Here is a 25,268-nt window from a genome sequence, read left to right on the forward strand (position 1 = left end):
CTCTTTTGGGATACAGACCTATTAGTGGTATTGCTAGGTCAAAGAGTGTACATTGTTTTATACCAATTTGTGCATCTTATTTGATTTTTTAAAATCTTTTTTGACGTCTTCCATGAATTCTTTTTTGGTTTGTGTCCAATTCACATTTTCATTTGAGGCTTTGCATATAGCGTTTTGATGTTGTCTTTTTCTGAATTTGTGTCTTGATCTTCCTTGTCACCATAGCAACTTTATATGGTTGAGTTCTTTTTTGTTGTTGTTGTTTGCTCATATGCAAGCCTTTTTCTTGATTTTTAACTTTATATTAAAATTGGGCTTGGCTCCCAGGATAGAGGGAGTAGTCTCCCAAGGCTCAGGTTCTTCATGTTGCTGTTTTCAGAGCTAGTTCTAGCAGACTGTAAGTCATCAGTTCTTTCTAGGTGGTATGATTTATGGAGAGGTGTACTCACTGCTCACGTGGCTTGTGTTCTGGTCTCTGAGTGATCATAAGCATTTTTCTCTACCTTGAAACTATGACCAGATCCCCTGCTCTCCTGCTGACTCTAATGTGTTAATGCTCCTTTTCATTTGGAACTGTGTATGGACAATGCATGGACAATGCAAAAGGGTTCTCTGTACTTTCCTCCAGACTAGATGTCTGACCCCCTGAATGCCTATGAATTAAAAGCTTCCAAAGCTTCTGCTTCTGTCTAGTCAGGAATTGCCTTCACTCCAGGCCTGACCACCACCCGGGGGAAACAGCTCTTTCCTGCTCACCTCCTAAGTTATCTTGGCCTGGAAAATTGTCTCTTCCTCCCTTTTTGTTGGCTCTACCACACCAGAATTTGATATGAAGTATTATTTTTAAATTGTTTGGAAAGGAATTTAGGAAATTTCAAGTGAGTTTCTGCCTATATATTTTTATCTTGGTTCTGCCTCTTTTATTCTACTTTGATATTAGTTTTGATCTTTATTGTTGTTGTGGTTAGTGGTCTGATTATATACAGACAGCTGATTCAGAAATGTCTACCACCATAGTAACTAGTCATTTCCTGTCTGTTAACATATAATCAACTTCAATTTTATGATGCCTTCTATGTTTGGTACTACTCAACTCTAACTCTCTTCTCAAAGAAAGTATTCATGATATATAATGAGAAAGTTTGGACTTCTCTCTCCTGAGCCATGCTTTCTAACATATTTGTTGTTATCTTTTCTTATGTTCACCTTTGCCTTGAAAGTACCAACTTTTAAAGTAGATGTTGATTTAATTTAGGTTTTATCAAGTTCATCTTCTACAACAGATACTAGTGATGAATTGCAATTATTTTCGTGATAGTCTTCTTATGAGCGTTTGCCATGAACATTGCAATACATCACAAATATATGTCCCATGAAATGATGTTACTTATTGTCCTTAGATACTTAATAAAACCAACTCCTCCAATTGAATGACTTGCCTTTTGGGGTAGTGGATTGAACATCTCCAGGCAAAGTCTGTGTCACCACTCATTGGGTAGGTTGGTGGAAGGAATTCTTTTTGTATGCTATGAATCAGATAGCTGCCCAGGTCCCTTCTAATTCTGCAATTCTGTTAACTTCTTAATTTTGTTTCTTAAGAATTTCCATTTAGTTACAACTTCTTTTTTTATTTTAAAATTTTAATCTACAATTAAAATATAAACTATAAGTAAACCTGGATAGAAATATCTAATCTTAGATATTAATGAATGTCATAGAAGATGTGAAAATAATTGTTAGTGATATTGGAGAGAAGAGTTACATTGGAATTAAAAAAAAACTGATGGACTGTTGAGCTTGGGAGGGACTTTAGATATCATCTAGGGTAATCCATAAATTTTACAAATGGAAAAACTGAGCTGTAGGTAGGCTAATAAACTTACAAAACTAGGACTCAAACTTAGGTCTTTTGATTTCAAATAAGCCCTAATCTTTTAAAATTTAGGGATTTTATGATTCAAGAAGAACCTAACAAAGCAAGGTTTCTGGAACATGTAGGTATATTGTCAAAGTAATAATTCTTAATGATTTATATCTCCCCTTACCTTTTAAAAAATTTTGTTGCTACATTTTTTTAATATCACTTTCCTTTCCAAATCTCCCCTTACTCTTTACACAGATATGCCTTGAAACAAAGAGTAAAAGAGAAAAAGAGAAATATACCAACTATTATCTGGCAGTATATAATGTTAACTACCTACAGTCCCTCATTTTTGCTAAGAAAAAAGGTACATTTTCACCAATTTGAGCATTATAATGACATAGTGTTTAATTTTGCTTTGGTATTTTATTCTTTCCTTTTATATTGGTGCAGTTAGTGTGTGTGTGTGTGTGTGTGTGTGTGTGTGTGTGTGTGTGTAGTCTTCCTGGTTCTCTTACTTGACTTTGCAATCAGTTCAATAAAGGTTTCCAATGTTTCTTTATATTCCTAATTTTCCTCATTTCTTACAGGGCAGTAATACTAAATTACATTCATGCAACACAATTTGTTTTAGCCATCCCTCACTTGATGGACATCTATTTATTCTTAGGTCTTTGCTATAACAAAATAAGTTTCCCTTAAAATGTCTTTTTATCTATTGTACCTCTCCCCCCCCCCCTTTTTTTTGCAGAGATGGGGAACTATGGATGTATATACTGTTAGACTCAGTTGATATATTAGTAAATTTTGCTAAACAGCTTACCTCCCTTCACCCCACTTTGTTTCATTCTTTGTTATAAGACATGTCTTTCTGAGTAAATGGAAGGAGTGTATTCAGAAATGAAGGTAAGATTTTAAAAAAACCACACCCTACAATATCAATAAAAATATTGCACTACTTTAAAGAAAAGCTATTTTTCTTTTCTTTCTAAAATCATATTTTTTAAATTGATGCCTTGGAATTTTCTTCTTAAAAATCATTTTTCTGATGACTTTGGTTTCTTATCAGCTAGCAGTTTTGCATCTCTTTCTGTAGAACTCTCATCATTTAGAATGAACTAATCTTACTCTTCCTCCATTTACCTTTCTTCTTCCTCTATATTTATTCAGTTCTGTGTTGGTATCCTTAAAACAAAACAAAACACAGTGAAGGAAGCAATATCTCTTTGTCTGGAGAACCACAAGACCTCAAGTATAGCTTCTAGTATTTTACTTTCATAAAAAACCAAAACAAAACAAAACTGGGGTAACTCTTCATCTTTTGTCGTCTGGTAGGGAGAATTTTTAGAGTCTTTAAGAATAGAATTTTTACTGATTATATCCCATTTGGGTAGAGAAATAAATACTAATAATTTCTTTCTTCTCCTTTTCCAGTTTTCCTTCTACCACCACTTCAGCTAGAGGCAAAACTGCTAATTTCATCGTTCTTTTAACTCTTTGTCTGCCAAGACAAGATAGAAAACTTTCTTGTTAGACAAGTGAATAGCTATAGTTTTAGTTTCAAAGCTTAAGAAAAAGTAGGTCAAAAATATATGATATATCCCTTCTCCCTTCTCCTATCTCCATTGTCCAATTTAAGAAATTAAATTGTACTTTGAACCATAGAAAGCAACTAGATTCAGAGTACTGGGCTTGTAGTCAGGAGGTTGTTGTTCAGTTGCTGCAGTGGTGTCCAACACTTTTGATCCCATTTGTGGTTTTCTTGGCAAGGACACTGGAGCAGCTGGCAGCCAATTCCATTTTATAAATGAGTCAGGAATACCTGACTTCAAACCTGACCTCAGACACTTACTAACTGTGTGATCCTGGGCAAGTCAATTAACCTTGTTTGCCTCAGTTTCCCCATCTGTAAAATTATCTGGAGAAGAAAATGGCAAGCTACTCCAGTATCTTTGCCAAGAAAACCCCAAATGGGTCATGAAGAAGAAGACATAACTGAAATGATCTGAACAGTGGCAACAACATTGATCCATAAAAGTTCTAACAATTAAATCAGGCAATTCTTCAGATTCATAATCTTTGTTGGTGCTCATAGGAGGGAGAAATGATAATTCCCCTGAAATAAGGAGAGAAACATTTAGTAATTAGTAACTCTTCTTTAAAAATAAAATCAAAAACATGAGATCAGAAAATTCTTTTCAATCTATTTTCATATTCATTATTTCCTACTTTTTAAAAAATTAAATCAATACCAAGGAATTAAATAAACATTTTTAAAACTTCAAAATATTGCTGTTTAAAAATGTTTCTAATTCTTGGATTCATCTCTTAATTCTCCGTATGCACACACAGATGGAGAGTGGTTTAATGGAGAGAGAGCTAACCTTGAAGACAAATACCTGGGGTCACTCAAGTCTCACCAATGTGGCTATTGACTGTGGGATATAGGCCAAGTCATTTAATCTCTCAGAGCTCTAGGCAACTCTCCAAGATTCAAGTCAGAGATATCAATAGGTATTGGTAGAGTGAGTTTCCTCACTTAAGAGGTCCCTATAGCAATGAAATCATAGGCCTGTTATCTATTCCTTTCTACTAACATACAAATAGAAAAATCAGGAATGGGAAAAATTAAGCCATATGCTCCTATGTATATGAAATAAGGGTTAACAATATAAAGGCTAGACCTGTCACTGAAGAAACTTCCTCTACCAATGTATATAACAGTACTTTTCCTATATTCTCCTCTTGGTTAAAGGCTATTGCTAACGTTAAAAATGAAGCAGTTCATTCTTTTTCCTTCCACTTCTTAGTCTTATAGTCTTGAAAATAATTGTCAGTTTGATATTGACTAATTAACTAATTCTTAACATCTAAAAGAGTGCTAAGCTTGGAGTCACAAGAACTGAGATTTATAGCTTGGCTAATTGCTATGTGATCAAGGCAATTCGTGAAACCTTTCTGGGTTTCAGTTCCTGCTCTGTGAAATGAGGAATTGGACCAGATGAAGGGGGAGATCCCTTTCTAGCTTTCTATCTGTGATCCTGTGATCTCATATGAGCCTTATGACAGCTCTATCCTGTAAATAGGGCAAGTATTATCATTCCTGTTTTACAGATGAATAAAATATATCAAAGTACAAATGAGTCAAATCTAATATTTTTTCCATAATATCAGAACAGCAAGTGGAAGAGTGGTATACTGTTGTTTTTGTTTTTTTCCCCAATCATGGAGTAAGCATATAATAATTCAGAAAATTTATTGCCAAGGGGAAATGCTAAGAGCTAAGCTAAATGTACCATGGAGAGGTAGCAGCAAATAAAACAAAACTCTCTCTTGCTGAGAACCTTCTTTCTCTAGTGTCCTTGACATTTTACCATGACATTAGTCAGCATTCAAACACAGCATTGATCTCTTACCCTTGGTCACTATGGACTACTTGACCAAAATCTTTCATTTGTGTCTTGGACCTGCTCTTTACTAATTATGTTGACCTGAGGCAGGTCACTTAACTTCCCTGAATCTTTTCTATAAAATGAGGCTAGATTAGTCCCAAGGCCCCTCACTGTTCCAGAGCTATGAACCTATGCTTCTGGAAAGAATTGTTCTAGGTAGCCACAAAAATTTCTTCCAACTCTAGAATTCTTTGATTTTAAAATGTTAGGCTTTAAGCTATTTGGAAATCTCACTCTGTGTTTGACAGCTGGTATTTCATAAAAAGTATACTGGTCAATATATAAGATAAAGTTTTTTTTAAAGCAAGCAAAACATTTTAAGTATTACTTTTCCTATATTCATGGACACCTGTATGTTACCTCCCCCAGTATAATATGAGCTCCTTGGGAGTAGGAACTATTATACTTTCCTATTTGTATCCCTAGGAAACAGGAAACACTTAATAAATGCATTTTTATTCATTCCTTCACAGAGCATGGGGACTAGAGGGTCATTCATTGAGTCCAGTCTCTAGGAGGTAGGTGCAGGCTCTTTTCCTGGTCACCGTTATTTAAGCCCATTGCCCCCACACATTTGCAGAAACAATCAGGAGATGGGTGGGGAGAGCAGAGAAAATATGCAAGGAGAGGAAAACATTGCCTCATAAGAATTGCCTACCTGTGTGGAACACAAAGCATGTCAATTCAGCCCATCACCCCAGGCTCACTAGTAGATCTGGTTCTGGAATAGTTAATCTCTCCGCCCCTTACCCCAGCTCCAGTTTCCTGGCAATGTTTCCCCATACTTATTCCTCTTCTTTTCCTTGGAGATATCTCTTTGGTATGACTTGGCCTTGTCTCAAACTCTTGGCACCCTCCCAACCATGTTGAAGCAGCTATGCTAAAGCCTTGTCAGTTTGCAGTAATCACTGGGGAGCAGTAATTGTCACTACTTTTTATACCCAGACTGTTGGAAACCACTTAAAAGCAAGTTGGGGGGAGGGGAGAGACTTGAGGGTTACAGTAAGTAGAAGAAAGGCTGGATATCACATGATAAAGCTGCTGTAAATAATCTGTTTTAAAACATCATTAAACTTTCTGTTTTAAAAGTTAAAACATTAATTCTATCTCACAATGGGTAAAACTTGAAATAAATAAGTCATTTTCAAAAAAGGAAAACAAAAATTAATATTAATCTGGGGAAAATGTTTAACCTAATTAATGATCAAAGAGATGCAAACTGTCAACTTTAAGATAGTACCTCATATCCATAAAACTGACAAAAATTGAAACAATTTAACTTGATGCTGACAGGATAGGTATTTGGGAAGAACAGGTGTAATTGCATATTTTTAGAATCCCTTTTTTGGAGAATAATCTGGAAAGGGCACAATTTAGTTGTTCCATTTTTTTAGATTTCTTATGATCCCATTTGGGGTTTTCTTCCAAAGAATGGTTTGCCATTTCCCCAAATCATTTTACAGATGAGGATCTGAGGTAAACAGAGTTAAGTGACTTGCTCAGGTTTACACAGCTAGTAAATGTCTTGAGGCCAGATAAGAATTCAGGAAGATGAGAAGATGAGACCAAAAATTAAGGAAAATTAATGTAATGTAAATAGTTGCTAATCAAATTTGGTTAGTTTGTTACACTAAGGCTTTAGATATATATATATATATATATGTATATATATATATACATATATATATATATATATATATATAAAGCCTTAGTGTAATTTTTTAAAGTGTAAAACCACACAAGACTTTTGAAAAAAATCATCTATGTGTATGCATATGTTCATAAATACACACACATATATATATATACGTATACATACATATATATATATATACACATAAACACACATTTTAAAGGTAGGTTGCAGGGAAATTTCTGAGAAACAACTATAAGTTACAGTATTAGTAACAGGATGTCAGATGACAGAATTTAGAGTTAGAAGGAACCTCTAAAAGCCATTTAATTCAACCTGTGACAGAAAGGAATCACCACTAGAAGATATTTAACCAGTAAACCATCCAACCTCTGTTTGCAGACCTCTAATGAAGGTGAATCACTGGAGGGAGTCTATTCAATTTTTGAGGTACTTTAATCATTTCAAAAATTTTCCCAATCTTAACCTAAATTACTTCTTGGCAACTTCCACTCATTGCTTCAATATATGTTCAATGAACAATATGCTTCAATATATGATCCAATTACTCCTTTAACATAGCAGAGTAGTGCCATGTGATCAACTGGGTTTTTGTAATATTTCCAAAATTCTCTTTAGTGAAAAGTAAAGCTACCATATACTTGAAGGTGTCTTCCATTTTGGTGAGTATAATATGCTCTTGTCTAGTTTAGAACCTGATTTAACTTTTTAAATACTAAAATATGATATGGATTTCATATTCATAATTCCATATTATAAATATAATAAGTTTCATTTTTAACAGGTTTAGTTTTTCTTGTGGAAATATATTGAGATGGCATTTGCACCTCCCAAAAACCTAGATGGGCCCAAAATGCAGACAAAAATGAGTACCTGGACACCGCTAAACCATCAGATTTTGAATGAAAAGGTAAGTGTGTGTGTATGTGTATGTGTGTGTGTGTGTGTGTGTGTGTGTGTGTGTGTTTATAATCTACATATATAGTCACCAAAAGTTTGGGTTTTTTTAAGTGCTAAAACTAATTCTATTAAAGTTTGAATTAAAAACACTGTAGTTTGTATAATAGTGATCGGAATAAGCATGAATTTGATATTCCTTGTTAATCAACTTGTTGGGTTTTAATCACTAATTTTAAATGATCTCTTTCAGCTTTTTAATCTTTGTAGAAGAATATTCTTTTTTTCACATAGGAGTATAGAACTGAGATTGGCAGGAGGTATTACCGGACAGGGGTGCCAGAGCAAAGTATATTTGGCTATAAATGTGATATTTTAGGCATATTGATAAAAAACATAAAAGTTCAGTATCTGTGTGAATTGCTTTTATAAACATGTATTGTATAACCATGGAAGGATAAAGATAAATATAGACATTGAGACGCCTCGGTCAGGCATAGTTAGGCAGATGATTTCTAGAAGGTGAAGTGTTGCAGGAATTACCACTAACTTTGTTGTTAATCAGTTGTTTTTTCAATTGTGTTTGACTCTTTATTATCCTATTTTGGAGTTTTCTTGGCAAAAACACTGTAATGGTTTGCCATTTTCTTTTCCAGCTTATTTTACATATGAGGAAACTGAGACAATCAGGTTTAAATGACTTACCCAGGGTCACAAAGGTAGTAAATATGTGTGACCAGGTTGAACTCAAGAAAATGACTCTTCCTAACTCCAGACCCAGCACTCTATTCATATGATACTACCATATGACTACCCTGATTAACTCCTGACTAACTAGCTATGTGGTTTTGGGTCTCATATTTAAAATGAAAGAGTAAGATAAAACGATGTGTAGAGGAAATTTCTTCTAGGACTGAAATTTTGTCTTTAATGACCTCCTTATCATTAAATCTAATCTATTTTTTAAGTTCTCAGAATTACAGAATTTGAGAGTTGGTAACAGCCATTTAATCCCATCTACATGCAAAAGGAGCTCCCATTATAATGTACTTGACAATTGATTGTGGAACCTCTGCTTAAATACCTCCAAGTAGTGGAGAGTGGTAGATCACTCCTTTGGGTAACTCTTTTCACTTAGAGTTAGCTCTAATTGTTAGAAAATTGGGGAGGGAGTTGTTTTTTCCTAATGTGGAGCCTATATTAGTTTAATTGCAATTTCCACCTCTTGCTCTTGGTTCTACCCTCTAAGGCCAAATGGAAGAAGATATCTCTTTTCTGGTATTTGAAGATATCCCTTCAGATATTTGAGGCTATCCATTATGACCCTTGTAGGTTTTCTCCTTTCTTTCTTTTTTTTTTAAATAGCTTTTTATTTACAGAACATATGCATGGGTAATTTTTCAATCTTGACCTTTGCAAAATCTTCTCTTCCAAATTTTCCCCTCCTTGGTTTTCTCTTTTCTATATTAAATATTCCCAGTTCCTTTAACTGATCTTCATATGACATGGACTCTTCGCCAACTTCTGGATACTGGTGCTTATCAATGTCCTTCCTAAATTTCAAGCTTTCCTTACTTTTTTCCTGCTTCCATAACTTTGTCTACAATACTCCAAGATATATCTCTTGACATCCTTCAATTCATTCAAAGCCAAACTTAGATACTATTTTCTCCATGATCATTTTCCAGATCCCTCTAATCCAAGATGATCACACTCTCTGACTCCCTCATAGCAATAGCAATTCTGGAGATGGAAAAACTTGAAATTTTTGCAAAGTACTATATATATATATATATATATATATATATATATATATATATATATATACACATTATCTCATTTTATCCTCACAACAAACTTAGGGGTAAGGTGTTATTATTACTCCCATTTTATACTTGAGGAAGCCAAAGGAAACAGAGATAAAGTGATTTGCTCAGGGTCACCAAGCAGGTAAGTATCTAAGGACACTTTTGAACTAAAGTTTTCCTGACTTCAGGCCCAGCACTTTACTGTTTCACCTGTCTCTATATACTTTAAACACCAGCCCAGTGATCTCTCTATCATGTTTATGGGATAGACCCCTAAAGATTACAATGTCTTCAGTGTTCACCAGAAAGTATGCAGCATGTAAATTTTTATTTTTGGATGAATGCAGGAAAGATTTAGTTTATATTCTCATGTACATTTTTAGATTGATTCCATCCTATCATTACCATCCATCTTGCCGAACCAAACAGGAGCTTGATTCAGAATTTAATATAGGAAATAAAATAAAATATTACTTAAAGTATTAAAATATGGAAATTAAGGTCTTTATGCAGTTCTAGAGCTTCTTCCCCTTTGTGAACTTTCCTATTTCAGATCATGACTCCCCATACTCACAGGACTCAGATTATAATTTCATGGTTTATTTAACATAAAGAAAAAAGGAAGAGCCATGCAGAGCCACTTCTCTCAATAATCAACTCATAAATTTCTCTTTGAGGCTGTTTGTTCTTCATTCTCAAAGATGGCCATGACATCAGGGAGGTAGTGCCATGACATGTGAGTGAATTGGATTTGAGTAAGGGAAAACTGTCCAAGCCATTTGGATCCAGTGGGCCTGGAAGCAGAAAGACTTGAATTCAAACTATTAGCTCTGGGCTCTACTACCTCTATGACAGGAAAGTTTATGTATGGAAGGAGGTTTGAGGGGTGAGCCGGAGTTGGGGGGTAGTCACCTAATCTCTATTTTCTTCAATTTCCTCAACTATAAATAAGAGTAACAATAGCACCAACTTTCAGGGTTGTGAGGATCCAATGAGATATTTGTAAAATACTCGGTATAATGCCTGGAACATAATAGAGGTTTTAAGAAATACTTGTTCCATCCTTCTTTTCTTTTTTCCTTTCTTCCTCTCTCATATCTTCAACAGTGATAGGAAATAATGCCCTAATCCCTCCATTTCTACAACTTAAAAAGGAGGAGGAAAGGGATATAGATATTTGTATTTAGGACTCCTTTTCTGGTTCACAGATCAGAGGCAAAGAAAAAGAAAAAACAATTGGAAATCAATCTCCCTTTCTCAGCTCAACTATTCCAACTGTGTTTATAATAGTTCTTAGAACTGTAATCAGTTCTTAGGTTTGCCTTTGTGGTTCTCATCTGGTTCTGAGTGCAGACCTTCTCCCTCAGTGCTCCATCAGTCTTAGTTCATTGACCAATAAAGTCTTGGGCCATAGTAATGGGTATCTGGCAGTCCCAATCAATGGCAGCTTCTTGCAATATTTACTTGTTGATCAGTGAGTCTGAGGAAAGGAGAAAGTCAATCTTAAATACCAAATTTTCTGCAAATCTTCCTATCCTACAATAACCCATGACCCAGTGAAAAATAATGATTCAGAAATATGACAAAGCAGGGATCTGGGTTACCGTCATTTCTTTTCTAAATAAAATAATATTACATTCCATTTTCAGCCCTAATTCTTTACATATTGAAAAATGAAGTAGAGTACTCAGTGAAAAATTTTTCACAAAATATCAATTGCAAAGTCTATTACTAGCTCCTTGTTAGGCTACAGCTGACCAGCAGGTGTCATTGTGGTGATATCCATGTTACTGTTCAGTCATTTCAGTCACTTCAAACTTTTCATGATCTAACTTGGAGTTTTCTTGGCAAAGGTATTTGAGTGATTTGCTAATTCCTTCCATAGCCCCTTTTACAGATAAGGAATTGAAACAAATAAGGTGAAGTGACTTGCCCAGGATCACACAGTGAGTAATTGTCTGAGGCCAGATTTGAACTTAGGAATATGAGTCTTCCTGATTCCAAGTCCAGTCCTCTTTCCACTGTGCCATTATATTAATGGAACACAGCAAAAAGCGAGTCCCATGTGGTTTTTTAAAACTGTTGCTACTTATAGCCATTATATTATTATTGTTATATTACTTTATATAGTACTACTAGTACCATCTTACATTTTTGTAGTAATTAATAATTTCATATGTGTATATAGTATTATGGTATTTACATACATAATATACTTAAAATTTTACAAAGTACTTAGGGAGGTAGAATGACACAATGGAAAGAGTATTCAGTCTGGAGTCAGATGACATATATATATATTATTATATATATACACACATACATACATACATATATATGTATATGTATAAATACAATAAAAAAACTAGCTTTTCTACTTACAACATGTGTGGTCTTGGTTAAATCTTTTAAACTCTCTTGACCCTGGTTGCAGTAAAACGAGGGGGTCACTAGATTAGATAACCTTTAAGGCTTCTTTTAGTTTCTAAATCTATGATCTCATGATTTCAACTAATCTTATGGGGTAAATAGAATAGATATTATAATCCTTGTTAATATTTTTTAACAAATGAAACTAAGATGAGAGGATTTCCAATCATTAATAATCATTGTGATTTTAGAATCCTGTTTCCTTAAACTTTGTCCTCCTATTCTATGGGGATTATCACATGGTGCAATATATCATTGTACTATCAACAGACTAAAGTAATTAGCATAGAATTTTGATTTAACAGCAGGCTCAAAGCAAATTGTGATATAAACAGAAAATTTGAGTTCAAACACAGATTCACTAAAAGTAGCAGCAGGATAGATAGCTACTATGTAAAATTATAAAGTGAGTTTTCTTTTGCAGAATGGACTTTTGTGAGGTTGTTTTGAATCTAAATTTATTTTTTTTTATTTTTTTAATTTAATAGCCTTTTATTTACAGGATATATACATGGGTAACTTTACAGCATTAACAATTGCCAAACCTCTTGTTCCAATTTTTCACCTCTTACCCCCCCCACTCCCTCCCCTAAATGGCAGGATGACCAGTAGATGTTGAATCTAAATTTATAGAGTAATAGATGTAGAAGGAAAACCATTCTAAATTTCATTTGTAATCATAGAGAGAAAATTTTATTGAAAATGTTCAGCATCTCTTTCAAATCAACTAAGGTTCACAGGTATAGGAAACACATAACAGGAATATGGAAAGCAAAAAAGTATAATTCTTCAATAAAATTAAAACTGATATTTTTATATCATGATCATACCAATTCAGCAACAGTTCCTCAATCACTTACTAAGTGTCTGTTATTATGCTTGATGTTGGGGGCACAAAGATAAAAAGCAAACCCTTCCTTTCCACTTCAGGGTGTCTTGTTTTGAAGGCCTTTGTAGAACCAAGGAACTTGAATAAAATCAGAATCCATTAAAAATCAATGACAGTTAAATGAATTTTTTGTTATCTACAACAGTAGATGTTCTGATTATTGGAGACCAATTATATTAATTGCCAATTAAATACAGTAAATTATGCCTAACTCTAAAATTATACTAGATATAGCTTAATCAGAAAAAAAAAAAACTTCAAGATCTATTTGGGATTATTGTCATTTTATAAGTTTCTGTTTCTGAAGCTAAATATCCCCTTCAGGCTATTAAATCTCCCTTTAGGTATAATTATTGCAATTTAAGTAGCTGTTTCCAGGTGCCTTGAATTAACACTGATTCATAACAAACTTTTCTATAGTATTATTTTTTTGGTAACTTCTTAAAATTCTGTAGTATTGTGTTTAGAGTTGTTGGAATTATAATAATTGACTTTTGTATAGTCCTTTGAAGTATACAAAGCACTTTAACATTTTTGAGGTTTACAACACAAGTGAAGTTGGTAGTTGGTACCATGTCTCCATCTTACAAAATAAAGAAATAGGATCTCTAGAATTCAAGTGACTTATTTACAATCACATTGATTGTGTCAGAGATGAGAATCAATCTACATCTTTCTAATTCCAACTCTTAATCTATGTTAGGAAGAATATTACACTGTGAGTCAGGAAATGTGAGTTCCTATTTCTAACTCTTCCAGTAATTTTTGAGGAAATCACAACCTTTCTAGGTCTCAATTTCCTAATTAGTCAATTAATAAATATTTATTAAATACTTATTGATGAGGTTGAGATAGCAATTCCTAGTTCAAAATACAAGACACAAGACACATGTGAAGAATTTACAATAGCATTCTCTTTGTTAAAAAGTGCTTTTAGTTTATGGGAATAATGTGTTCATGGAAGCTAGTAGGTCAGATTTTGAAGAGCTTTGAATGCCAAAGAGAAAAGTTTATAATTGATCCTAGAGATGATAGGGAACCATTAACATTTATGAAGTGGAAGATCAGATATAGTCAAATCTAGGCTTTAAGAAAATCACTTTGGCAGTCTTGTGGAGGATGGATTGGAGTGAATCAGGAGAGGGAAATCAATTAGGAAGTATTTCATTGGTTCAAGTGAGGAGTGATGAGTCAACATGAATAGCATGGTACCTCTGAACAGAGAGAGGAGTAAACATACTCTTAATAAAAAAAATAGCACTAACAAAATAGCATAGTATCTTATTTTGCGTCATATGTGTTTGTGTTTATCTCCTCTAAATGTAAATTCCTTGAGAATTTACAGAGAACAGGGACTATTTCTTTTCATTTGAACATATGAAATGATAGATTAAACTAAATGATTTATTACGGTTCCTTTCAGTCCTGTGATTACATGGCTTCTGAAGCTTCCCCCTCCCCCAACAAATCAACAAACAAAAGTAGATAGCTCAGAAGAACCTTAGTAGGTACTTTATAAGATCTCTTGCTACTTTCAAACATTTTACAACCTATTTGAATAGATAAATTGATTAGCAGATATGAAAAATTACAACCAAGTACTCAATAGTGTGCCACAGACTCTAAATGATGTAAGAGTTCAGAGAAGACAGATCATTACAGCTTTTTACACAAGCAATGACATGGTCAGACCTCTCTTTGCCTTAGGAAAAATCCCCTTAGCAGTTGTGGAAGGATTGGAAAGAAGGATAAAGAACAGATTTAGGAAAGGTAAGTAAGGTATGGGAGAGATGGAATGATAGGAGGATGTGATCAGATAAAAGAATTTCAGAGTTTTGCTCAAAGAAGTAGAATTATTATGTATGATAATAGCATCAAGGCATAATCATGCCTATGTATAGCTGAGATGAGAAGAATAGGGTAGATTGGTGTTTGAAGGAACATTAAGATGTATGTTGAAGTCCCATAGTAAAAAAGCAAGAGTTGGGATTAAAAAAACCTAGAATATAAGAGAGCCCCAAACACATTGAGAATAGAGGAAGAATGTCCTTGGGGTCAGTAGATAATAGCTACAAGGATCTGGATCAGTTGAAAAATTTGGTTGGAATAAACCTCAAAGGAATAGTTGAGTGATAGTGTGCAGACCAGGGAGAATCTGTCTGGAAATGCAATATTCTGACTTCTCCTCTTATCTCAGGTAGCTCAAAAAGGAAAGGAAAACTCCTAGGTTAATTTGAGATCAATTACCATATAGTAGAGGAAGCCACAAAGTAATGGCCAGAGAACTTCAGGAATACTTCGTCCAGTCTCTGACATATGGTAGCTATGCAAATCAGTTAACTTCTAAGGGCTCCAGGCAACTTTCTCAGACTGTTAATTGTGGAGCAGGTGCCAGTCTACATTGGCAAAGGCAGTTTTTAATATTCCCTATTTCAATGAAATTGCAGGTCTGGTTTAAAAAAAGGGGGGGGGGAAGAAAAACAACATATGGTAGAGACAGAGAGATGAATGTTGACATATGTTCATTGTATTCTCTCAACACACACAAATATATTAGCATATTCTTTCTCATATTTACTTTCATTAATAAGTATTATATATATATGTGTGTGTACCTTCCAACAGATGCTTAAATAAACATCTACTCATAAATACACACATATACATTTATTCAATTCTCGTGTTTTAATTGAGCTTGAGTTCATTGGTGTATTATTTCTCAGGATGTACCTCACAAATATATTTATGTTTATATATGAAACAAATATATTCATATCTTTAATTATACATGTGTGTATACATATAGTTATGGAATATAAAGGCAACTAGGTAGTTAAGTAGATAAAAACACTGCACCTAAAATCAGGAAGAACTGAGTTCTGATCCAGACTTAGGTAATAACTAGCTATGTGAATCTGGACAAGTCATTTAACCTTTTTATGCCTTAATTTCCTAATTTATAAAATGAGGATAATAATAGTTTTTTCTTCCCAGAGTTTCTGTGCACATAAAATGAGAGAATATTTATTTTTCTCATCTAAACTTTCACTCTTTTTCATTTTAATGCATTGTTTAATCCATTCACATTTACAGTTACAAGAATTATGTTTATATTTTCCTCCATATGTTTGTGTTTTGCAAGTTATGATTTTTTTCCCTTCTCTGCTTAAATACAATACCATGATCTTTTGTGTTAGTTTATCTTAATCTTTTACAAAATAACCTTGTTTCCACTGGCCCTTCCCCTCATCCTTCATTGTCTTCTCTTGTTTATCATACCTTTCCTTTTGAGGTTTTGTGTATTAGTTCCTTTTTTTCTCCTGTTTAATCTGGCTATATATCCCTCCTTTCCCCTCTCAATTAGTCAAGTAGGTTCCACTTTCTCCTTCTTTCTAAATAGTCTTATCTATTAATTTCATTTTTTCATCCCTTTCCAAAAATTTTTTTTCTCACTCTCATTACCTATCCTTTCTTTCTCTATCTTCTCTAGACCCTCATTTAATTCATGACTCCTTTAATTATCTGACATCTTTCTTTACTCTATATTCCTCATGTAATTAAAAATTTCAAAGTAGCCATTCTAGCCTCTAATACCTTGTACATTGTCATGTGGAGCTGGCCTCATGTGTATTCCTCTTTTCCATTCCAACATTCCTAGCATAATCCAATTATTGCAGGTACACTGACCTATGGTATGTCCTTCCCCCTCACTCACCCTGTTTTCTAGCCTATCATCTATATCCTCCCCAATTAACTTTTTCCCTCTTTTCTTTTCTTTTTCTTTTTTTTTTTTTTTTTTTGCCTATTTGCTCAAAATCTCCTCCCTAGTCACATACTTTCCTATTCTCCAGATGCCAATTGCCCCTAGGAATTTCAGTACCCCCTTCCCAAAATAGGCTAAATAGACTTTTCTTTTTTTTTTCATTAAAGCTTTTTATTTTCAAAACATATGCATAGATAATTTTCAACATTCACGCTTGCAAAACCTTGTGTTCCAAATTTTTTCCCTCCCCTCCCATAGATGGCAAATAATCCAATATATGTTAAACATGTGCAATTCTTCTTTTTTTTTCTTTTTTTTTTTTTTTAAATAGCCTTTTATTTACAGGATATATACATGGGTAACTTTACAGCATTAACAATTGCCAAACCTCTTGTTCCAATTTTTCACCTCTTACCCCCACCCCTCCCCTAGATGGCAGGATGACCAGTAGATGTTAAATATATTAAAATATAAATTAGATACACAATAAGTATACATGACCAAAACGTTATTTTGCTGTACAAAAAGAATCAGACTCTGAAATATTGTACAATTAGCTTGTGAAGGAAATAAAAAATGCAGGTGTGCATAAATATAGGGATTGGGAATTCAATGTAATGGTTTTTAGTCATCTCCCAGAGTTCTTTTCTGGGCATAGCTAGTTCAGTTCATTACTGCTCCATTAGAAATGATTTGGTTGATCTCGTTGCTGAGGATGGCCTGGTCCATCAGAACTGGTCATCATATAGTATTATTGTTGAAGTATATAATGATCTCCTGGTCCTGCTCATTTCACTCAGCATCAGTTCGTGTAAGTCTCTCCAGGCCTTTCTGAAATTATCCTGTTGGTCATTTCTTACAGAACAGTAATATTCCATAATATTCATATACCACAATTTATTCAGCCATTCTCCAACTGATGGACATCCATTCAGTTTCCAGTTTTTAGCCACTACAAAAAGGGCTGCCACAAACATTCGTGCACATACAGGTCCCTTTCCCTTCTTTATAATCTCTTTGGAATATAATCCCAGTAGTAACACTGCTGGATCAAAGGGTATGCACAGTTTGATAACTTTTTGAGCATAGTTCCAAACTACTCTCCAAAATGGTTGGATTCGTTCCATGTGCAATTCTTCTATACGTATTTCTACAATTATCATGCTGCACAAGAAAAATCAGATTAAAAAGGAAAAAATGAGAAACAAAATGTAAACAAACAACAAAAAGAATAAAAATGCTATGTTGTGATCCACATTCAGTTCCCAGTCTTTTCTCTGGGTGTAAATGGCTCCCTTCATCACAAGATCATTGGAACTGGCCTCAATCATCTTGTTAAAAAGAGCCACATCCATCAGAATTGATCTTTGTATAATCTTGTTGCCATGAATAATGATCTCCTGGTTCTGCTCACTATTGTCCTCTTCTGTTAATCTGTCCTACCTTCTCTGTTTTCTGGCCCAGTACCAGCAGTTCAGAAAGCTGTGCTGCTAAAGCCAAAGAGTTGTCTACCTTCCCCCCACACCAGCAGTTCAGAGCTTTGGAGTGATAATGGCACAGGGTTGAGGCCCTGGCAAGTTTTTGCTTCTGAAGGATTTCAGCCTTCTGGCTGGGTGACAAGACCCTGGTAAATTTCTATATCCTGAAGCCAGGTTCTCAATAGCACTAGAAAGAGGAAGGAAGGCACTATGATGCTGGAATGGGTTTTATTGTAAGCTTGTATGTCAGGTCCTTGTATCTGCTGGGGCAGTGTTGTTGCTGACCTTAGCATGGGAGGGAGGAAAGTTTATAAATAAGCTCAGGGTTAATGAGCATCAATTCATGGCTTTGGGTTTTTTATTTTAATCTTTTAGATTCAGGGTATCCTAAATTATGGAAAACCTGAATTTAATTTATTAATTTTTTTTGGAGAGGTTTAACATGCCATAAGAAAATATCTAGTCTTGTTCTGATCATATGACGCAGAAATTTCAAAATTAGATATTTTCATAATAATTCTCAAACCTCGAAGTTCTAACTACAAATGCTAGTTATTATTTTAAAAAACATAGTAGTCAATATAATAATCATTTAAATAGCTCTCTATGATTTAAAAAGCACATTGCTCATAACAACTAAAGATAAGTAGTACAAATATTATATTCACTAGAATGGCAAAAATAGCACAAAAAAGGGACAAAACCCAATGCCAACCAACTTACAGGGAAATGGGTACTCATATCATTAGTAATACTGAGGACTGGTACATGTAGTTTGGAAAGCAGTATGACTTTCTACAGTAAGAGTCAGATAATTAATAATACCTTTGGCTTGTATAGAAAGAAAAGAAAACAAAAGGAGCCTATGTATCTAGAAATATTTATAACTTTTTTTGTCCTGGTAAAAATCTTTAAAATTTATATGTCATAATATTAGGAAATAAATGAGTAACTTATAATGTGTCAATACAATTGAATATTATAGTGTCATAACAATAACTACATAGCATATAAGGAATTTGTAAAGACCTATATGTAGTAATATGAAATAAGAATAATAGAAACAACTACATATACTGATTGCAGCTATATAAAGAGCTGAAAGGAGGGCAAGGAAATGGCAGAATTTACAGGTGGGTGGACTTGGAAATGGACTGACAGAGTAAGTATATCTTTTGTTTGTTGATTCATTTAATTTAACATTCTTAAATGCTGAGAGTTTATATGTAGATTTTATATGAGGTTTATGTTTTAGACCTTATAGATACATTTTATTGTCTTCGTTGATGGGTACAAGGGTTATAATAAAGATGTTTTTTGAAAGTGTAAAGAAAGAGAAAAAATAAAATAACCAACAAAACAGTCATGAGCTGCTTTGGCTTCCTTTCCCCATATTCATTTACTCTAATTGAGGGGTGAAAATTAATCAAAATGTAAGCAGCCAGAGAAGGTATGTGGAAAACAATAACAACAACAACAACAATAATAAGCCGGTATTTATATAAACTTATACAATGTTTTACAAATATTACTTTGTTTTATCCTCACAACAACAATCCTGGGAGGTGGGTGCTATTTTTATCCCATTTTACCAATAAAAAAACTGAGGTAGATAGAGGGTAAATCATTTGCCCAGTCATAGAGTTGGTAAGTATCTGAGACAGGATTTGAACTTAAATTTTTCTACTTCCAGGTCCTGTATTGCATTCATTGTACCACTTTCCCACCTGGATAAAAGCAAAAGACTTGATATTTAAAAGTTGGGTGACATCCCTTGAATAATCAATAATTGTCTATATTGGATCTTTTGATAACTTTTAAAATAAAAACCAATGGAAAAATATTAATGAAAGCATTGTATCTCATGACCTTCATACATTTTCTTCATCATTTTTTAAAATAATGATTACAGATATTATTTCAATTTTTATTATTTCTTTTGTTGTTTTTTTGCCTTCTTTTAAGTTCCTTAATTATTCTCCTTTCAATATTTCATATAAGATTATTTTTTAAAATTTAAAGCTGGAAGAGATTTTAAAGGCCAATTATAATTTTTATCCTTTTCTTCAAAAATGTAAGACTACTACTATTGATGGTGGTGGTAGTGATGATGATGATGATGATGATGATGATGATAGGATATTGGATTTGGAAATCAACCTGTACCTTAGAGATCATCTAGATTCGTCTCCCTTCCTCCCTCCTAGGAATAATACATACACAGTCCCCTGACGAGTGGTTATCTATCATCTAAGTCCTGCTTGAAAAACTTTGATCCTTTGATAGCAACTGCTATCTCCAGAATACATAAGGGTAAAAATCTGTATTCATATATATGATGTAGTCTTTTAATTTCCATGATGGCAATGAAAAATATAAAGAAATAGGTTGTTAAAATAGGGTAGTGATCTGACCTGACTTCCTCATTTGATATATGCAGAGACAGAGAGAGGACCATCTCACTGAGATTTTTTTGAAGGTTTTTAGAATTGTTTTTATTGCATGACATACTAAATCACTCTTCTTTATTTGCTTATCCTAGATATTTGAAGAAAGAAGAATCCTACTTGGAAAATGGGTAAATCTGTAAAGATATATATTTCTAAAATTTAAGTATATATTTAACTTCATTGTTAAATCCAGTGCTTTACAGTGATTTCAAATAAGGATCCCTCAATTTTAAAGGCATGGATCACCTTGAAATATTATATCACTTGTGCAGATTTCTGTCTTAGCTTCTTGCTGGTAATCAGTAATAAACCCAAACTTTCCATTTTTAGTACTTTGAATAGCCTTGACTTATGGGACCTTCTTTACCTATTCACATAAAAGCAAAAAGCAAATCCTTTCTGTTAATACTTATGGCCTGAGAAATAATAAATAAGTGCTCATTGGAGTACCCCAGTCATTTTATATATTTCTTCTGCAGGAAAATGATGATATGATACTCTGAGGCACTCAGATGAATGGCACATCTTGTTGCCCAATTAAGATTCCTAAAACATAAGCTTGACCATACCATTCCCCTGCTTAATAAACTCCTGTGACTCCTAATTAACTCTAGGTTAAAATGTAAGTGCCTTTTTAAAGGCATGTTAAAGTCCTTCACAATCTGGGTCCAGTTTACCTTTCCAGCTTTATTATTCATTACTGCCCTTTATATACTCTCTACAATTGAACTAAATTGGTTTACTTGTTTCCAGTGCACAATTGCTCCCTTTCTCATCTCTGAGCTTGTATTCAGACTGCTTCTCACTTCAAAGGCACTCTCTTCTTATCTCTGTCTCTTAGAATACCTAGCTTCCTTAGAAACTCCTTCAAAAATCTGTAGCTTAATTGCTATGAAGCCCATCCTGATACTGAGTTGCTAATTCCCTACCTTGTTTTTTCAGATTACTTTATATCGATTTTGTATTTTCTCATCTTTGAAAGTGTTGCTCCTACTACCATCTCTTTTCTCTCTTGCCCTCCCCATGACTGTATACTCTTTGGGAACAGAGATCAGTTCTTATCTTTGCATTCTTAGTATCTAACTCAATTCCTACACATAGCAGGCAAATGATAAATGCTTGAATCATGAATGAATCTGTTGATACTCAGATCCTAGGATAAGAATATTTCTACAAATAATTTTGGTTTTGTTATATGATTAATTATATATTTTTAACTAAGTTAAGTTTCTTTTTGGGTGTTAAATTTACTTGATTCTAGTTTCCAAAAACTTAGTACACAAGTTGATTTATCTGGAACGAGACACTTGTGTTAAATGCCCTTTCTGTTAGTTTTTATTTTCAAGGAGAGCAGGAATGTTTTTTCTTCCAACTAATCAGATAAATCCTATGATTCTCTTTCATGTCATGATGATCAATTCTCTTTAATTAATATCTATGTTTATATACTGGTTACCTGCTCATACATTTATTTCTTTCTTGCCCATATCAATTCACTCCCATTCATTTATACATACATACATATATATATATTTATATATACACACACACACGTGTAAATTCATATGTATAGCACTATATACAATACCATGTATAGATTGCTTTTTAAAGATGCTTTCTATTCATATTTGTATTATACATTTTCTTTCTCTTTCAAGAGCATGCATATTCTTCAATACTTGAAGGATCAGTAAGTCCATCTGTGTGGGTTCTCCTTCCCCCAATGTGGATTGCTGCTCCTCTACATCTTAACAAACTTCCAGAGTTACTAGAGTTAAAATGTTTGCCTACTTGAAGTTAATTTAGTGAGACTCTCTCAATTTAGCTAGGCTAGGTTTAGGTAGGCTGATCCTTAGATATAGAGGTGTTTCTTAATGTCCCTTCCCTGCCCCATATTTGAAGCTCTTCCAACTGAGGTAGTTTTGTTTAGCCTTCAAGAACTTGGGTTAATCTGATTGCTAAAATGAGATACTGAAGTAAGACTTTATTTCTAATCATACATGGTGTTTATATGCAATGTGATACAGCAGTCAGAAGACTGAATTTGGATTCAGGGAACCTGGGTTCAAATCCTGATTCTGATATTTACTGCTTATAAGACATTGGACAGGTTTCTAGCTTTAATTTTCCTTATCTAAAAAAATGAGAGGATTGGATCAGAAGATTTCTAAAGACCCTTCTAGTTTTAGAACTACGATTCTCTGACCTTAAGAGGAATTTTGGTTAGAAGAGATCAATTATAGATCATGATATCATTCATTATTGATTTAATCAGCATTCATGAGCTATTCTATTTAATATCTATCCTATTTAATATATTACTTTAATATATAACATTTAATATCATATTTTATAGAATAGTCAATATCTATCATAGTTAATGTGAAGTGTAGGGAAATGTCTAACAGGGTAATAGAAGTCAGGACATCTAAGTCCTAGTTCTGACTCAACCATTAACTTGATGTGTAGCTTTGGGCAAGTTAGTGACTGTCTTAGAGCACTTGTTTGTAACATTGTAGATGGCATAGTGGATAGATTGCAGGGCCAGAGGTCGAGAAGATTCATTTTTGTGAGTTTAAATCTGACCTCATGTCTTGCTGTGTGGTCATAGGCAAGTCATTTAACTGTTTATTCCAATTTCTTCATCTCTAAAATGGGCTACTGGAAGAAATGTCAAAATAATGCTAGTATCTTTGCCAAGAAAACTCCAAATGAGGTCACAAGGTATTGGACCAGACTGAACAACAAAGAGCAGTGTTGAGATCCTAATCTATCTTCAACAAAATGATTTGCTTAATTTATTAACAGCTGTTATCTTCTAAGAATATTAGTAAGTCAAAATAGTTTTTGAGCCAGGGAAAGTGATAATCATACATATTTGCTTTTTATTCCCAAAGCTAATTATTTTAAGCACTTGTTTTATATGTTAAGAGTACCTGATAAGGGAATTCAAAGTTAGATTGTGAAGTTGGGTGTTAGAAAGAGAGTATCAGTATTTTATCTTGATAACTGTTTTCTGTTTGCCTTCTGTGCTTCCCAGATTGCTGCTAAAAGCTAGCTTAAATCCATGAGGTTTTTTAATTTTGTTTTGTTTTGATTGTTTTTTTAGCAAAGAAAGGGGTTTTTTAGCAACTAATGAGGAGCCTAAGATACCATTAAGGAGGAAGATATCACATAGGGGGAAGATAATGGTATAGCAAGTGAGAGTTATGTCATTGGTTGGTGGGCTAACCCTAAAAATGAGTTAAGATTTTAATATGCCTTAGCAAACGAGGTACAGGAAGGTTCTTTTACAAAGGAAATATTGGGAGGAGGGAGGCACTGGACATCATAACTTGGTCTTCTGATTGGATGTTGTAAACTGTGGGATTCAGAGCCATAATTTGGATTTATTGGCTAGATTTCTTTCTTAAGGACCAGGCCTCAAATCAAAACCAATCTAATTTTCATTGGCCACCAATAGGTCCTAGGCCAAGCCTCATCTGGTCATTGTTTGGGTCAATCAGGACTCTGATTGACTCAGATTGACTGTAAATAGCAATCATTTCAGCTTTGGCCAGGAACCCTGAGGGTTTTCCCCTCTTAGATTCATTTATTCATTCATTCATTTATATTACATATATATGTACGTGTATGATGTGTTTAGATTTTTTTGAACTCGGTAAAAGAAGAGATTTTTAGCCTCAGTGGCTACCTAGCCTTAATCACTGAATGGGTGCAACCTCAGTCATACTGAGTTTGACTAAGTTGAAGACTTTAGTTTAAAAAGGCCAACGTTTCCTATTGCATTCAGGCCATCTCCAGTCATATAGATCTATATCTGGCCACTGGACCCAGATGGCTCTAGAGGGGAAAGTAAGACAGATGACCTTTCACAGCCCTCCCTCACTTAAATCCAATTCACTTGCATGTCATGTCATTACCTTCCTGACCTCCCCTCCCATGATCCCCTTCCAGAATGATGGACAAACAGAAAACTGTGATGATTTTGTAAATGCAAAGAACAAAAGGCCTACTTAGGAACAAAAGATACACTTAAAGCCCAGATTATCCTATCTGTGCTCCCAATTTACCTTGGAGAATAGCTAGGTTTCCAGATTATTTACTGGAATTCAGGCTCTCTTCTGATGCCATTCCTTGCTCCCAGTGGTCTTATTTAGCCCCCATCATAACCTGTGAGATAAGTGCTGTTATTATCCCATTGTACAGATGAGAAAGCTGGTTGAAAAAAATTATCTTTCTCAAGGTCAGCCACACAACCAGTCTGTGAGACAGATATGAATTAGAGTCTTGCTGACCTTAACCCTGTATTCAATTGAATTCCTACTTAGGTAGCTCTGATACTAATAGTGATGAAGTTCAGTGCAGGGTAGGGAGTTATGGCAACTCCCTTCTGGTTGGTGAAGGTCTTTTGTAAATGAATTTATGAACTCAAAAAGTTAAACTGGCAAAAGAAGTTTATTATTAGAACTGAGAGGTCAGCTTTTTTTGGGGGGGTGGGGGGTGGGGGTGGGAGAGGGGACTGGGAGCAAAGAAATCCTCCTAGCAGAGAAAGTGAATAGGGTTCTGAGAAGTTAGGGAAATAG

The 25,268-nt window shown here is 34.1% G+C and overlaps 1 protein-coding gene across 3 annotated transcripts in view; it reads left to right on the forward strand.

Annotated features, from left to right (window-relative positions):
- FBXO16 (F-box protein 16) overlaps nucleotides 1-25,268 on the forward strand; it is a 75,294-nt gene that overhangs the window by 10,429 nt on the left and 39,597 nt on the right. For 2 of the 3 annotated variants that reach the window (XM_031950932.1, XM_031950931.1), the window contains exons 2-3: nucleotides 7,752-7,877; nucleotides 20,775-20,810. In XM_031950932.1, coding sequence (XP_031806792.1) covers nucleotides 7,782-7,877; nucleotides 20,775-20,810 — 132 coding nt within the window. In that variant the 5' untranslated portion in view covers nucleotides 7,752-7,781. Of the gene's footprint in view, nucleotides 1-7,751; nucleotides 7,878-20,774; nucleotides 20,811-25,268 lie in introns of those variants that run through there. The other variant, XM_031950933.1, reaches the window with a different exon arrangement.

Source organism: Sarcophilus harrisii, chromosome 2, assembly GCF_902635505.1.
Source record: "Sarcophilus harrisii chromosome 2, mSarHar1.11, whole genome shotgun sequence".
Lineage (NCBI taxonomy): Eukaryota > Metazoa > Chordata > Mammalia > Dasyuromorphia > Dasyuridae > Sarcophilus > Sarcophilus harrisii.